The 17,929-nt window shown below is 42.9% G+C and overlaps 1 protein-coding gene across 2 annotated transcripts in view; it reads left to right on the forward strand.

The window, feature by feature from the left end:
* grb2b (growth factor receptor-bound protein 2b) overlaps nt 1-17,929 on the forward strand; it is a 131,107-nt gene that overhangs the window by 70,306 nt on the left and 42,872 nt on the right. For both annotated transcript variants that reach the window (XM_061884276.1, XM_061884277.1), the window contains exon 3: nt 12,739-12,836. In XM_061884276.1, the coding sequence (XP_061740260.1) occupies nt 12,739-12,836 (98 nt within the window). The remainder of the gene's footprint in view (nt 1-12,738; nt 12,837-17,929) is intronic.

Raw genomic sequence — 17,929 nt, forward strand, 5'->3', positions numbered from 1 at the left:
ACAAAGCTCAACTCTGTGCAATCACGCACAACATAAAAGGTTTGGTGGACAAAATGAGACGAAGGAGGGGTGGCATAAAACACGTCTTTCTGTGGAAGCATCGGAGAACATTATACATGTACACACCAAGGTGAGTTCAAGGACCGCTGAAATTAGTCGGACAAACCGTTGATTGTCTAAATCCTCTCACCAGTGAGGCATGTTTAATACAAACACTGGGATTTATAACAATTAGGAAAGTTTCTGTCATGTTTCTCCCCCCCAACAAAAACCATATATATATATATATATATAACTTGTTTTCATCGTCACACTTCTCTGAAAGAAGTCCAGGGAGATTAGGGTGGCACTAAAGAGCCGCGGGTTGCTAACCTATACAAGATATTGAAAATGGCATTACTGTGTTTTCCAAATTGTGTACGAACAGAAGACGTTCCACACCTTCCAACTAGAACTCTCCAGTAATGCAAAATCTGTCTTCCTCTAAGGACTGAGCTGTCTCACGCTCAGATTATCTCACGCTCCAAAGTAATCCCTGTTCTTGATTTATTTCAATCCCATGTGGACTGTGCCAGACCACTCTGCTTCATGATCTCACATACCACGTGTGTTTAAGAATGTTTCACTCTTACTGTTGACTTTGCTTTTACAAACCCCGTTTCCATATGAGTTGGGAAATTGTGTTAGATGTAAATATAAACGGAATACAATGACTTGCAAATCCTTTTCAACCCATACTTAATTGAATGCACTACAAAGACAAGATATTTGATGTTCAAACTCATAAACTTAAATTTTTTTTGCAAATAATAATGAACTAAGAATTTCATGACTGCAACATGTGCCAAAGTAGTTGGGAAAGGGCATGTTCACCACTGTGTTACATCACCTTTTCTTTTAACAAAACTCAATAAACGTTTGGGAACTGAGGAAACTAATTGTTGAAGCTTTGAAAGTGGATTTTTTTCCCATTCTTCTTTTGTGTAGAGCTTCAAATCAAATCAACTTTATTTATAAAGCACATTTAAAATTTACCACAGGGGTAGCCGAAGTGCTGTACAATGGGCAGGTTAAAAGATAATACGAGGACCGAGCAAACAACACAACACAAACAGAACATGATAAAAAATAAATAAATAAAACATAAAAACAGGTTCACAGCAGGTGTATAACGGGGCGCCATTGCAGGATGGATATCACTCAGTGTTAAAAGCCAAGGAATAAAAGTATGATTTTAAGAGAGATTTAAAAACAGGAAGAGAGGAGGCTTGTCTAACACTCAGAGGTAGGTCGTTCCAGAGCTTGGGAGCAGCAGCGGCGAAAGTTCTGTCACATTTAAGCTTCAGCCTTATGTCACGGACCGTCAGTAGCAGCTGATCGGCTGATCTTAGGGATCGGGTGGGGCAGTAAGACTGAAGGAGGTCGGAGAGATTTGTTGGCGTGAGGTTGCTTCAGTCGTTCAACAGTGCGGGGTCTCCGCTGTTGTATTTTACGCTTCATAATGCGCCACACATTTTTGATGGGAGACAGGTCTGGACTGCAGACCGGCCAGGAAAGTACCCGCACTTTTTTTTTTTTTTTTACGAAGCCACGCTGTTGTAACACATGCTGAATGTGGCTTGGTATGGTCTTGCTGAAATAAGCATGGGCGTCCATGAAAATGACGGCGCTTAGATGGCAGCATATGTTCTAAAACCTGTATGTACTTTTCAGCATTAATGGTGCCTTCACAGATGTGTAAGTTACCCATGCCTTGGGCACTAATGCACCCCCATACCATCACAGATGCTGGCTTTTGAACTTTGCGTCGATAACAGTCTGGATGGTTCGCCTCCCCTTTAGTCCGGATGACACGAAGTCGAATATTTCAAAATACAAATTGAAATGTGGACTCGTCAGACCACAGAACACTTTTCCACTTTGCATCAGTCCATTTTAGATGATCTCGGGCCCAGAGAAGCCGGCGGTGTTTCTGGATGTTGTTGATAAATGGCTTTCGCTTTACATAGTAGAGCTTTAACTTGCACTTACAGATGTAGCGACAAAATGTATTTAGTGACAGTGGTTTTCTGAAGTGTTCCTGAGCCCATGTGGTGATATCCTTTATAGATTCATGTTGGTTTTTGATACAGTACCGTCTGAGGGATCGAAGGTCACGTTCATTCAATGTTGGTTTCCGGCCATGCCGCTTACGTGGAGTGATTTCTTCAGATTCTCTGAACCTTTTAAAGATATTGTGGACCGTAGATGTTGAAATCCCTAAATTTCTTGGAATTGCACTTTGAGAAACGTTGTTCTTAAACTGTTTGACTATTTGCTCACGCAGTTGTGGACAAAACGGTGTACCTCGCCCCATCCTTTCTTGTGGAAGATTGAGCATTTTTTGGGAAGCTGTTTTTTTACCCAATCATGGCACCTACCTGTTCCCAATTAGCCTGCATAAGTGTTTGATGAGCATTCCTCAACTTTATCAGTATTTATTGCCACTTTTCCCAACTTTGTCACGTGTTGCTGGCATGAAATAATAAAGTTAATGATTATTTGCAACAAAACATTTTTTTTTATCAGTTTGAACATCAAATATGTTGTCTTTGTAGCATATTCAACTGAATATGGGTTGAACATGATTTGCAAATCATTGCATTCCGTTTATTTCCTTCTAACACAATTTCCCAACTCATATGGAAACAGGGTTTGGATATTGTTACAAGGCTGGAGCCAGCAGACAGAGAAACTAGTTGTGCATGTTTTTTCCTGCCTTTCCAGATGAAAGTGCCATAGTAATCTTAATATGAGCGGGCTGGGAGGCAGTGACAGCTGTGGAGATTATCCTTGCTAAGGACCTCAGCCTTTCAACTCCAACTTACATCTATTGTGGCTCAACCAGATTAAAAAGACCTAAAAAACAATTCTTTATCCAAAGAAAGGGGGATGCAAGTCATCCAATGGCGTGCCCTGGAACAGACATGCACATATTGCTGCGGTGTCCCATTTTTGTCTGGTATGAATGCTGCCTGCCAAGCAGATATTTACTTCTGTCCGTTTCCAGAGTCACCAAATCATTAAAAATCCAACCAATTACAGTGATTGGAACCAGACCTAACCAAAACAAGAAAATGATGTACTGCTCATCTTACTTAAAATGTCTACAATGGGTGTAACGCTACACCATAATCACAGGTCAGTACGTATCGTGGTTTTTAGGTTGTGAGCCTGTAAATATTTGGTACAGTAAGGAACCAAAAGGGAAAAAATACATTGCTTAGCTTTTGTGTCAAAGGATTTAAACAATCAAACATTGAGAAAAACGCAATCTACTGGCATATATTCTCCAATAATGATCAAAATAAAAATAAAGTGTAGAGTAGGGTTGTACGGTATATAGGGGTGTAACGGTACACAAAAATTTCGGTTCGGTACGTACCTCGGTTCAGAGGTCACGGTTCGGTTCATTTTCGGTACAGTAAGAAAACAACATAATATAAATTTTTGGGTTATTTATTTACCAAATTTGTAAACAATGACTTGATCCTTTTAACATTGGGAACACTATAATAATTCTGCCCACGTTAATCCACATTAAACTGCTTCAAGTTGTTGCTTTGATGAAATAAAATGACACAACTTTTCTTCTACATATAAAAAGTGTATCATTAAACAGTTTCTAGTCAACTCATCATGCTTAATTTATTACAGCATTGGGGAAGCCTGTAGTTGATTTTTATTATGTAAATGTTATATTTTTATCAACACGTGATAGCAGGGACCCTGCCATTCAAAACTAGGCTGCTACATTACTATCAATCAATCAATCAATGTTCATTTTTACAGCCCTAATTCACTAGTGTCTCAAAGGGCTGCACAAACCACAACACAAACCACTACGACATCCTCGGTAGGCCCACATAAGGGCAAGGAAAACTCACACCCAGTGGGACGTCGGTGACAATGAGGACTATGAGAACCTTGGAGAGGACCACATATGTGGGCAACCCCTTTACTAATATTCATGTTCAAAACTAGGCTGCTTCATTAGTAATGATTAATATAACTATAGCTGAAAATTCATCCCTGACCACCATGGAGTTCATGTAGGCTTTATGATGCACTTACTATTATATACACTGTCAGAGACAGAAACTCTTCATTTAATGTCCTTTTTTGCTGCTTCAACACCTCAATCAACACTGTCCGTAACACACACACACGCACGCACGCACACAAACACACACACACACGCACACACAGCAAAATGAGTTAATGTTACGCTAAAAGCTAACTAGCCTTCACCTTAAACCAGGACTGCGAGTGAGCCGAGCTGCAGTTTGTTTCTAGAAGGTCAACGGGCTCATGGTGATGTTTAGAAAGTAGTTGACTTGGAATATAATTTGGGGAGAGTGCGTTGCTCCCCTGCTAAAGACCTATCTGCTCGACATCGACACTGGAGCCCTGGCGACATGCGCTCTGAATACGCACTGCTGATTGGCTTTGTATGTAACCAATGCTAGACTGCTTCATCCCAAGTGCAGGACTAATAGACTCAAAAACTCCTTTGTCCCACACGCCATTAGACTGTACAACTCCTCGCTGGGGCGGGGCGGGGGCGGGGGGGTACTAGGATGACAGGGGATGCAAAACAATAACAGTGCAATACGTTTTCATAACATGGTCACTACTGCCTACTTTGTCTTGTTATATTCTTATTTTACTGTCATATTTTTATTCCATCCATCCATCCATTTTCTACCGCTTATTCCCTTTCGGGGTCGCGGGGGGCGCTGGCGCCTATCTCAGCTACAATCGGGCGGAAGGCAGGGTACACCCTGGACAAGTCGCCACCTCTTCCCATTGTTGCTTTTTGTTTTTTATTCTTATTGTAATATTTCTCTATTTTGTTTTCATTTAAACCCTCGTTATTTACTTTTTACTTTTATTTAAATTGATCTGAACACTGTACACTGCTGCCGGAATTTTAATTTTCCTGAAGGAACTCTCCTGAAGGAATCAATAAAGTACTATCTATCTATCTAACCAATCAGATGGTTGTGTGGGCGGGACAATGCTGGGTGCTGTGTACAGACAGAGGCAGAACGGAGCCGAGCAGCTTGTTAAGACTTTAGCATAGGCGGCTACTTCATATGTTCGTGTGTAACTTGTTTGGTACTGCTCCACATCGAACCGGAAACCCCGTACTGAAACGGTTCAATACAAATACACGTACCGTTACACCCCTAACAGTATACCAGTACTAGTACAGTATCGTGGTACTAATGAATCAAAAACGGTACTATACTCTGTTTGAAAATTACCCGTTCCCAACATGCATGACGGAGCATGTTTGTCAGCGCACACACACAGAGTACTTACAAGCAGACACAGAAAAGGGAGAATGGACGCATTTTGGTGTAAAAAGTCAAGATAAAGGTGAAGTTAGAACACTGAAACACCCTCAGGAAGAGCTGCTTTAAGACATGGCTAGCCAGGTAGCAGCGAACATTCATCTGCAGTTTTAGCTACTTCTAAATCACTAATCCTGTCTCCATGGTGACAAAGTAAGTTTTTTTACAAGTAGAATTATCACTGCAAGATTAGGAATAGCTAAACATGCTTTACTGCACAATAGCTCACCGGCGTCACAATGTAAACAAATGCCATGGGTGGATCTACACCTGACATCCACTGTAATGATACCAAGTACAGGAGCTTATCTAGTCGATACTACTATGATTTAATCAATATTTTTTATCGACACAAAATCTTTTTTTTCCTTTTTTGGAAAAGTCATGTTATGTTTATAAACTCAGTAAATATGTCCCTGGACACATGAGAAATTTGAATATGACCAATGTATGATCCTGTAAAAACTTAGTATCACATCGATACCTAAATGTGTGGTATCATCCAACACTAATGTCAAGTATCAAAGAAGAGAAGAATAAGTGATTATTACATTTTAACAGAAGTGTAGATAGAACATGTTCAAACAGAAAATAAGCAGATATTAACGGTAAATGAATGAACAAGAAGATTAATGATCCATTTTTACAGTTTGTCCCTCATAATGTTGACAGAATGATAAATGACACATGTTACTGCAGACTAATTAGGAGCCTTTGTTTGATTAATTACTACTAAAAGACAAGTTGTCTACAGTGTTTCCCACAGGTCAGGCATTTATTTGTGGTGGTGTGGTCGGGCTATGGGGGGGGGGGGCGATGACCAAATAGAACGCGGAGTAGGAATATAATTACAACACTTTATGTACATATTTATATAATATTTACATATTTATATAATATGTAACTACAAGCTCCATTCACAGACAGTCCCATTGCTTTTATGAGCGGTCGAGCGAGTCAAAAGCCGGAAAAACCAACAACATATATATACATTTTATTTTATTTTTATTTTTTTTATTTGTGGCGGCCGTAATTCTTTCGTGGCGGGCCGCCACAAATAAATAAATGTGTGAAAAACCTTGTGTCTAGTATGTTCACTATTTTATTTAAGGACTAAATGACAATAATAAACAAATGTTTCATGTACACTATCAAAATACGTTTTGGTACCGGTACCAAAATATTGGTATGGAGACAACCCTCGGCCAAAGCGATGATGACTTCAGCTTTTAGCCCCATCCTTGATCTCTTACTGAACAATGCAGGCTCACTGCCTTCGTCCTAGCCATTTGTAGTCTGTTCCCCTTCAAGAATAGGAGACTTTAACTACAGAAGAGGATCTTTTGGTTGTAGGCTCCTTGGCATAATTAATAGCAATGTTTTCATCCTCCGAGATCTCCGCTTCCACACTGAATGTCCTGCCTCTTCATCTGCTCTCAGGCAGACACCTTTTTTTTTATACAAGAACTATCATTTACATTGCTTTTAAAAAAGAAAACACTGCGTACAAATGACAGATCATTTGAAACACGTTTTTATTTTATTTGATCAAACTTAGCAAAAGTAACCTTTGAAATAAAGTACTGGGTCTGCAGGATTAATGGACATTAAGGTTTTAAGTAGTGCAGTCATGTTACCACAAGAGGCTGAGGGTTTTTTTCTTCTCTACAGTTTGAGTGACAGACATGTTCGCCAATCAGAATTGTTCAGGCTTGCGTTTATTTCGAGAATGCATTGACCACGTGATGGCAGCAACAAAAAAAGACTTAGTTTCTTCCAACTAAAAAAAAAAAAATGCACTAATCAATCAATCAATCAATCAATTTTTACTTATATAGCCTAGGGCAGGGGTCACCAACCTTTTTGAAACCAAGAGCTACTTCTTGGGTACTGATTACTGCGAAGGGCTACCAGTTTGATACACACTTAAATACATTGCTAGAAATAGCTAATTTGCTCAATTTATCTTTAATAAATAAATCTATATATATAAAAAAAATGGGTATTTCTGTCTGTCATTCCGTCGTACATTTTTTTCCTTTTACGGAAGGTTTTTTGTAGAGAATAAATGATGAAAAAAACAACAAAAAACGGTTTAAAACAGGAAAAAAAACAATAATTAAAATTTGAAACATAGTTTATCTTCAATTTCGACTATTTAAAATTCAAAATTCAACCGAAAAAAAAGAAGAGAAAAACCAGCTCATTGGAATCTTTTTGAAAAAATTAAAAAAATAATTTATGGGACATCATCAGTAATTTTTCCTGATTAAGATTAATTTTAGAATTTTGATGACATGTTTTAAATAGGTTAAAATCCAATCCGCACTTTGTTAGAATATACAACAAATTGGACCAAGCTATATTTCTAACAAAGACAAATTCAAAAGACTTTGAAATAAGATTTAAATTTGATCCTAGATTTGCCAGAATATTTTTTTTTTATTTTAATCACAATTTTTAAGAAATATTTCACAAATATTCTTCGTCGAAAAAACAGAAGCTAAAATGAAGAATTCAATTAAAATGTATGTATTTGCGTCTGTAAGGTGGGCAGTGTTGGGGGCGCGGGGGTGTAAAATATATTCACGAATTGTCACGGATACAAAGGATTATGGGTATTTGTTGTGTTGCGTTTATGTTGTGTTACTGTGAGGATGTTCTCCCGAAATGTGTTTGTCAATCTCGTTGGGTGTGGCTTGACAGCGTGGCGCATATTAGTAAGTGTTAAAGTTGTTTATATCACGACCATCAGTGTACTCTGTGTCACCCAGTATGCCTTTCAATCCTGAATGTGTAATTGCGGAAGCTGCACACATGTTGACGGATCGGTTCGTACATGTTGTTGAAGGTGTTTAAGGCAATGTCTTCACAGCACGTCCATATTCTTGTAATCAGGATGAACGCTATTTGATAGTTGCGGGAACGTTAGCGGCTCCAATTGTCTTCATTACTCTGTGAAACAGGTTTAAATAGCTCTGTGAGTGGTAAAGGCGGACAACCTATGATGTATTTCAGCGGGCGGGTACGGTCCTGATAAAATGTTGGTTCGGGTGGATGACGACTTTGGTGATGCGGATGCGGATGATATAATTGCCTATCCGCGCATCTCTATTGTGTATACACCTTGGACGAAGCAGGTCACACGTCGTGTTCTCATGACTGGAGCCAGCATGTTGCGTAAAGCCTCAAATCGGGTTCGTAGTTATCATTGAGGGATGCACTCGTTCAAAAGGTATTTTAAAAACGTGTGAAAAGCCTGGAAAGAAAGGGAGAGGGAGACTCATAGGGTTCGTATTCCAATCATGCATTGTGTCTTAAAATAAATCTTACAAATTGGACCTATCCCTACTTCCAGTCATTGCCTCGCCAACCGGTTAGACGGGTCTCAGGCAGGGTCAGCAACTGGGAAAGCTTGCTGACAGCCGGCGGGCGTTCTGCCAGCTCATTGCCGCAAAAAGACCCAGGCCACTTGCAATCCTCATGGATGCTAAAGCTAATCGGCAGCATCTATAAAGCATATCCCATGGAAATTACCATCAGGCTTGTCTATTTTGAAAAGTGAAGCCTCACTTTTGAACCCGTTCTAGCTATATCAGTTGTCCATCTTTATCCATTCATCTTCTTCCGAGGTCGGGTCGCGGGGGAAGCAGCCTAAGCAGGGAAGCCCAGACTTTCCTCTCCCCAGCCACTTCGTCCAGCTCCTCCCAGGGGATCCCAAAGTGTTCCCAGGCCAGCCAGGAGAGATAGTCTTCCCAACGTGTCCTGGGTCTTCCCTGTGGCCTAGGGAGGCGTTTGGGTGGCATCCTGACCAGATGCCCGAACTACTTTCTCTGGCTCCTCTCCATATGGAGGAGCAGCGGCTTCACTCTTAGCTCCTCCCGGTTGGCAGAGCTTCTCACCCTATCTCTAATGGAGAGACCCGGCACCAGGCTTATACCCGTGATCTTGTCCTTTCGGTCATAACCCAAAGCGCATGACCATGGGTGAGGATGGGAAGGTAGATCCACCGGTGAATTGAGAGCTTTGCATTCCGGCTCAGCTCCTTCTTCACCACAATAGATCGATACAGCATCCGCATTACTAAATACGCCACACCGTGAACAAGACTCCGAAGTACTTGAACTCCTCCACTTGGGGCAGGGTCTCCTCCCCAACCCGGAGATGGCACTCCACCCTTTTCCGGGCGAGAACCATGGATTCGGACTTGGAGGTGCTGATTCCTGCCCATCTTTAATATAATTAAATTAATAAATTCAATTACCCATCCCAGAGGGGAAATGATCAATTTGACAAGAGTGATGAAGAAAACAAGAGCAGTGATGACAGTGGACTGAGAAGAGAAAGAGAATGTGTCTCCTCCAGCCAAGTAGCATGTTTTTCTCTTTGAATTATGGAGTTGAAATGTGATCAAAGACGTTGTAGCCTCGAGCCACTTATGAATTTCTAATCATTCGTCAATCCAAGACTGCAGCAAGAGTGAAATGGATGTTGCTATTAAAATTCAGGCTGCTCTCAATTTTCTTTCTCCTTCCTCATCCTGTCTGCTTTGTGATGATAACATAGGGCTGGGCAATATATGGATATAAAGCGGGTTTGTCTCTGTGCGATATAGAAAATGACTGTATTGTAATATTGGAGTATACCTTCTCACGCAGTTGCTTTTAGCTGCTGGTGTAACACTACAGGCTCTTCTCACTCTTTCTTGTCTCTCCTTCTCACAGAGATGTAAAACAAGCGCACCTTCTTACAAACCCTGTTTCCAATTGAGTTGGGAAATTGTGTTAGATGTAAATATAAACAGAATACAATGATTTGCAAATCCTTTGCAACCCATATTCAGTTGAATATGCTACAAAGACAACATTTGATGTTGAAACTGATAAACATTTTTTTTTTGTTGCAAATAATCATTAACTTTAGAATTTGATGCCAGCAACATGTGACAAAGAAGTTGGGAAAGGTGGCAAAAATACTGATAAAGTTGAGGAATGCTCATCAAAAACTTATTTGGAACATCTCACAGGTGTGCAGGCTAATTGGGAACAGGTGGGTGCCATGATTGGGTATAAAAACAGCTTCCCCAAAAATGCTCAGTCTTTCACAAGAAAGGATGGGGCGAGGTACACCCCTTTGTCCACAACTGCGTGAGCAAATAGTCAAACAGTTTAAGAGCAACGTTTCTCAAAGTGCAATTGTAAGAAATTTATGGATTTCAACATCTACGTTCCATAATATCATCAAAAGGGTCAGAGAATCTGGAGAAATCACTCCACTTAAGCGGCATGGCCGGAAACCAACATTGAATGACCGTGATCTTCGATCCCTCAGACGGAAACTGTATCAAAACCCCACATCAATCTCTAAAGGATATCACCACATGGGCTCAGGAACTCTTCAGAAAACCACTGTCACTAAATACAGTTTGTCGCTACATTTGTAAGTGCAAATTAAAGCTCTACTATGCAAAGCAAAAGCCATATATCAACAACATCCAGAAACGCCGCCGGCTTCTGTGGGCCCGAGATCATCTAAGAAAGACTGATAAAAAAGTGGAAAAGTGATTTGTGGTCTGACGTGTCCACATTTTAAATTGTTTTTGGAAATATTCGACATCGTGTCATCCGGACCAAAGGGGAAGCGACCATCCAGACTGTTATCGACGCAAAGTTCAAAAGGCAGCATCTGTGATGGTATGGGGGTGCATTAGTGCCCAAGGCATGGGTAACTTACACATCTGTGAAGGCACCATTCATGCTGAAAGGTACATACAGGTTTTGGAACAACATATGCTGTCATCTAAGCGCCGTCTTTTTCATGGACGCCCCTGCTTATTTCAGCAAGACAATGCCAAGCCACATTCAGCACGTGTTACAACAGTGTGGGTTTGTAAAAAAAGTGCGGGTACTTTCCTGGCCCGCCTGCAGTCCAGACCTGTCTCCCATTCAAAATGTGTGGCACATTATGAAGCGTAAAAAACGACAGTGGAGACCCCGGACTGTTGAACGACTGAAGCTCTACATAAAACAAGAATGGGAAAGAATTCCACTTTCAAAGCTTCAACAATTAGTTTCCTCAGTTCCCAAACGTTTATTGAGTGTTGTTAAAAGAAAAGGTGATGTAACACAGTGGTGAACATGCCCTTTCCCAACTACTTTGGCACATGTTGCAGCCATGAAATTCTAATTTAATGATTATTTGCAAAAAAAAATAATGTTAATGAGTTTGAACATCAAATATGTTGTCTTTGTAGTGCATTCAACTGAATATGGGTTGAAAAGGATTTGCAAATCATTGTATTCTGTTTATATTTACATCTAACACAATTCATATGGAAACAGCGTGCGTGCGTGCGTGCTTGCGTGAGGATCTTTACTGATTGAACAAGGCTTAAAAACCTGAATGTTAATTTCTAAACAAAGCACAATTCACCCTCTCTTTCACTAATAATGCACACATGAAGACTTCTTCAGACTTTAAATTGTGAACTTGATTATATATATACATATGTTTTTGTGTGGTTCGTTATGTTCCAAACATGACTGGGTGATATGGCGTATTTTTAGTATCAATATTTTTAGGCCATATCACGATACACCATATATATGTGGATATTTTGCCTTAGCCTCAAATGAACACTTGATGCATATAATCACAGCAGTATGATGATTCTATGTGTCTACATTAAAACATTCTTCTTCATACTGCATTCATATATGCTACTTTTAAACATTCATGCAGAGAGGGATATCACAACTAAGAGTGTATTTATGAAACAGTTATTAATTAGTGGCACAAACGTTCATGTCATTTCATAACAGAAAGTGCAAGATTGTCAAAGACATCTTAAAACAAGCTGAGTGCACTTTTGTGCATGATGTCACTAAGATGACATATCAAAACAACACTCAATTAAAGTGCACTTTTTTTACAGAACGTCACTACAATAGTTTAAAACTAATAGAGTGCACTTTTGTGCATGATGTCACACAAGATATTTCAATAAGTGTCAAATAAAAACAAGCTGCATAATAGGAAATCAAACAGTGTTTGTCCTCTGCTATGTGGTAAGTTCCTGCGGACATTATCTCCTTTTGTTGTTGATTAATTGACCAGCCCTAGTTCCAAATATCTGCTTAGCAGTCATCTTGTTGCCCCGGGCCACTTGGTTGAATGCATGAAATGACAATGTAAAGGTCTTGCTCCATGTGATTAGTTTCAATTGTTGACACAGCCTGAACAACACTGCGCTTGTTTCGTCCATCACTAGGTACTAAATGATTGGTTTCAATTGTTGACACAGCCGGAACAACACTGTGCTTGTTTTGTCCATCACCAGGTATTAAATGAAGAGTGCGATCAGAACTGGTACAAGGCGGAGCTAAATGGGAAAGACGGCTTCATTCCCAAGAACTACATCGAGATGAAAGCCCATCCGTAAGTATTTGAACAGAAACATGTCGCCTGTGTCTTTCTTCTTGTCTGTCCATTTGGTAAAAGGCTACTACCTGGTTGGTGTAGAACAGGGATGTCTCCAAAGTGTTTTTTATTGAGGGCCACATGGCAGTTATGGCTACCGCTTGTAAACGAGGATGATGTATGAACTCACCTATGGATGTCATGATTAATTATATACTTTGTTTTAAGTAGACTGTCCATTTTACAGTAAAAACTTTACATTTACAACATCTACCCATTTTATACTGCTTATCCCTTTTGGGGTCGCGTGGGGTGCTAGCGCCTATCTCAGTTGCATACGGGCGGAAGGCGGCATACACCCTGGACAAGTCGCCATCTCATCGCAGGGCCAACACAGATAGACAACATTCACACACTAGGGACCATTTAGTGTTGCCAATCAACCTATCCCCAGGTGCATGTTTGGAGGTGGGAGGGGCCTATCCCCAGGTGCATGTTTGGAGGTGGGAGGGGCCTATCCCCAGGTGCATGTGTTTGGAGGTGGGAGGGGCCTATCCCCAGGTGCATGTGTTTGGAGGTGGGAGGGGCCTATCCCCAGGTGCATGTCTTTGGAGGTGGGAGGGGCCTATTCCCAGGTGCGTGTCTTTTGAGGTGGGAGGGGCCTACACCCAGTTGCGTGTCTTTGGAGGTGGGAGGGGCCTATCTCCAGGTGCATGTCTTTGGAGGTGGGAGGGGCCTACCCCCAGGTGCATGTCTTTGAAGGTGGGAGTGGCCGATCACCAGGTGCATGTCTTTGGAGGTGGGAGGGGCCGATCCCCAGGTGCATGTATTTGGAGGTGGGAGGGGGCGATCTCCAGGTGCATGTCTTTGGAGGTGGGAGGGGCCTATCCCCAGGTGCATGTCTTTGAAGGTCGGAGGGGCCGAACCCCTAGGTGCATGTATTTGGAGTTGGGAAGGGGCCTATCCCCAAGTGCATGTCTTTGGAGGTGGGAGGATGTCTTTGGAGGTGGGATGGGCCTATCCCCAGGTGCATGTCTTTGGAGGTGGGAGTGGCCGATCACCAGGTGCATGTCTTTGGAGGTGGGAGGGGGCCTATTCTCAGATGCATGTCTTTGGAGGTGGGAGGGGCCGATCCCCAGGTGCATGTATTTGGAGGTGGGAGGGGGCGATCTCCAGGTGCATGTCTTTGGAGGTGGGAGGGGCCTATCCCCAGGTGCATGTCTTTGGAGGTGGGAGTGGCCGATCACCAGGTGCATGTCTTTGGAGGTGGGAGGGGGCCTATTCTCAGATGCATGTCTTTGGAGGTGGGAGGGGCCGATCCCCAGGTGCATGTATTTGGAGGTGGGAGGGGGCGATCTCCAGGTGCATGTCTTTGGAGGTGGGAGGGGCCTATCCCCAGGTGCATGTCTTTGAAGGTCGGAGGGGCCGAACCCCTTGGTGCATGTATTTGGAGGTGGGAAGGGGCCTATCCCCAAGTGCATGTCTTTGGAGGTGGGAGGATGTCTTTGGAGGTGGGAGGGGCCTATCCCCAAGTGCATGTCTTTGGAGGTGGGAGGGGCCTATCCCCAGGTGCATGTCTTTGGAGGTGGGAGGGGCCTATCCCCAGGTGCATGTCTTTGGAGGTGGGAGGGGCCTATCTCCTGGTGCATGTGTTTGGAAGTGGGAGGGGCCCATCCCCAGGTGCATGTCTTTGGAAGTGGGGGGGGGCCTATTCTCAAGTGCATGTCTTTGGAGGTGGGAGGATGCCTTTGGAGGTGGGAGGGGCCAGTCCCCAGGTGCATGTCTTTGGAGGGTGGGTTGGGGCCTCCCCCCAGGTGCATGTCTTTGGAGGTGGGAGGGGCCTATCCCCAGGTGCATGTCTTTGGAAGTGGGAGGGGCCTAACCCCAGGTGCATGTCTTTGGAAGTGGTAGGAGCCTATTCTCAGGTGCATGTCTTTGGAGGTGGGAGGATGTCTTTGGAGGAGGGGGGCCTACCCCCAGGTGCATGTCTTTGGAGGTGGGAGGAGCCTATCCCCAGGTGCATGTCTTTGGAAGTGGGAGGATGTCTTTGGAGGTGGGAGGGGCATATCCCCAGGTGCATGTCTTTGGAGGTAGGAGGGGCCTATCCCCAGGTGCATGTCTTTGGAGGTGGAAGGGGCGTATCCCCTGGTGCATGTCTTTGGAAGTGGGAGGAGCCTATTCTCAGATGCATGTCTTTGGAGGTGGGAGGGGCGTATCCCCTGGTGCATGTCTTTGGAGGTGGGAGGGGCCTATCCCCAGGTGCATGTCTTTGGAAGTGGGAGGAGCCTATTCTCAGGTGCATGTCTTTGAAGGTCGGAGGGGCCGAACCCCTAGGTGCATGTATTTGGAGGTGGGAGGGGGCCTATCCCCAAGTGCATGTCTTTGGAGGTGGGAGGATGTCTTTGGAGGTGGGAGGGGCCTATCCCCAGGTGCATGTCTTTGGAGGTGGGAGGGGCCTATCTCCTGGTGCATGTGTTTGGAAGTGGGAGGGGCCCATCCCCAGGTGCATGTCTTTGGAAGTGGGGGGGGGGCTATTCTCAAGTGCATGTCTTTGGAGGTGGGAGGATGTCTTTGGAGGTGGGAGGGGCCAGTCCCCAGGTGCATGTCTTTGGAGGGTGGGTGGGGGCCAACCCCCAGGTGCATGTCTTTGGAGGTGGGAGGGGCCTATCCCCAGGTGCATGTCTTTGGAAGTGGGAGGGGCCTAACCCCAGGTGCATGTCTTTGGAAGTGGTAGGAGCCTATTCTCAGGTGCATGTCTTTGGAGGTGGGAGGATGTCTTTGGAGGAGGGGGGCCTATCCCCAGGTGCATGTCTTTGGAGGTGGGAGGAGCCTATCCCCAGGTGCATGTCTTTGGAAGTGGGAGGATGTCTTTGGAGGTGGGAGGGGCATATCCCCAGGTGCATGTCTTTGGAGGTAGGAGGGGCCTATCCCCAGGTGCATGTCTTTGGAGGTGGAAGGGGCGTATCCCCTGGTGCATGTCTTTGGAAGTGGGAGGAGCCTATTCTCAGATGCATGTCTTTGGAGGTGGGAGGGGCGTATCCCCTGGTGCATGTCTTTGGAGGTGGGAGGGGCCTATCCCCAGGTGCATGTCTTTGGAAGTGGGAGGAGCCTATTCTCAGATGCATGTCTTTGGAGGTGGGAGGAGCCGGAGTACCCGGAGGGAACCCACGCAGTCACGGGGAGAACACGCAAACTCCACACAGAAATATTCCAAGCTTGGGATTGAACTCAGGACTACTTCGTATTGTGAGGCATATTCACTAACCCCTCCCCCACCGTGCTGCCCATTTTACTGTAAAATATAGTGTTGTGTTTTTGTTTTGTTTTACAACATTTTACTGTAAATGGAAGACCAGTACCACTGTTTTGGGTTTTTTTTTACAGTAAAAGCTGGCAACTTCGATGCCAGAATTTGACTATTAAATTAACTTGTTTTTACAACATTATATTGTTCATGGAAAAACAGTACCATTTTTTTTTTCTATTCTGGCAGTTTAGCTGCCAATTTTTCTACCATAAGAAACAATGTACCGTCTTTCCATTTACAGTAATACACTGTTAAAAACAAGATTTTTCTGTCAAAAACTGGCAGCTCAGTCAACAGAATTTTAACGCAAAAAACAGTAGTAGTTATTTTCAATTTGCAGTCATTTCGGCTTGTATTAATATTAATGTATTTGCTAATTTACCAGTAGTAACTAGTTATTTTTATGCTGTAACATGTGTCCATAAACAGTTCTGTTAAAATTAATTAGCACTTCTGTTGTTTGGTGACTTTAGTTGTGGGTGATACTACCAGTACTTACAGACGCAGTATTGGCCATAGAAAAGTTATTGCTGCAAGGGGTTCTGGGTATTTGTTCTGTTGTGTTTATGTTGTGTTACGGTGCGAAATGTGTTTGTCATTCCTGTTTGGTGTGGGTTGACAGTGTGGCACATATTTGTAACAGTGTTAAAGTTGTTTACGCGGCCACCCTCAGTGTGACCTATATGGCTGTTGACGAAGTATGCCTTGCATTCACTTGTGTGTGTGTGAAAAGCCGTAGATATTATGTGATTGGGCCGGCATGCAAAGGCAGTGCCTCCAATATTGTTGTCTGGGTGGAAATCGGGAGATTGGTTGCCCCGGGAGATTTTCGGGAGGGGCATTGAAATTGGGGACTCTCCCGGGAAAATGGGGAGGGTTGGCAAGTATGACTGGGAGACGCAACTGCTCTGCTCCCTACGTCCGTGTACAACTCCATACAGCGGCGTTTTAAAACGTCATAAATTTTACTTTTTGAAACCGATACGGAGAATCCCGATATTACATTTAAAGCATTAATCAGCCGATAATATCGGACTGCCGATATTATCAGACATCACCCTTCAACAATTTTAGCTTGTGGTTAGCATATTCTTCTATGGTATATAGCAGACCTGGACATTTATTTTGATTCGGGGGCCAAATTTAGTGAAAATAATCCGTCTGGGGGTCCGGTATATCTATTATTAGAAACACTAATACAAAAACTCACAATAATGCCTGATTGAATGCTAAAAACGTTATGACAGACCGCCTTGAAAAACGGAATGGAATTTTTTTTTTTTTTTACTGAATGAGACACCCAGAATGAACATGAAAGTAAAGAATGTGGGATTTAAAATTTTAACTATGAAGGATAAAACACTGAATATTGACAACACATGAACGTCACACCCCCTCTCCATCCACATATTTTACAATCTAGTGAAACGCAACAAAAATGCAACAAACACAGCGAAATATGAACATGAAGGGTAAAAAATAAACCCACCAACAATCTGGTATGTCACTAAGCTTTAGAACTTTGTTGTAAAAATCTCCTTCCACGTCTGTCCCTGACACCCACATTTCAGGCTGGCTCTAGAACACTCTGTGGAAACGCTCCCCACCCACACTGCTTGGTGCCTCGTCTCAGCTGCTGTGACTTAGACTACCATAGTAACTCATTAGATTACCATAGTAACTCGATAGATTAGTACCATAGTAACTAGTATATCATCCAAAAGGGCAGATTCCAAGCATTGAAATACTTAGTATAGTTGAAAACTTCCGGTCATTAGAAAACATGACTGACTACACATCATAA

The sequence above is a fragment of the Nerophis ophidion genome, linkage group LG23 (genome assembly GCF_033978795.1).
Source record: "Nerophis ophidion isolate RoL-2023_Sa linkage group LG23, RoL_Noph_v1.0, whole genome shotgun sequence".
In the NCBI taxonomy this organism is placed as follows: Eukaryota; Metazoa; Chordata; class Actinopteri; order Syngnathiformes; family Syngnathidae; genus Nerophis; species Nerophis ophidion.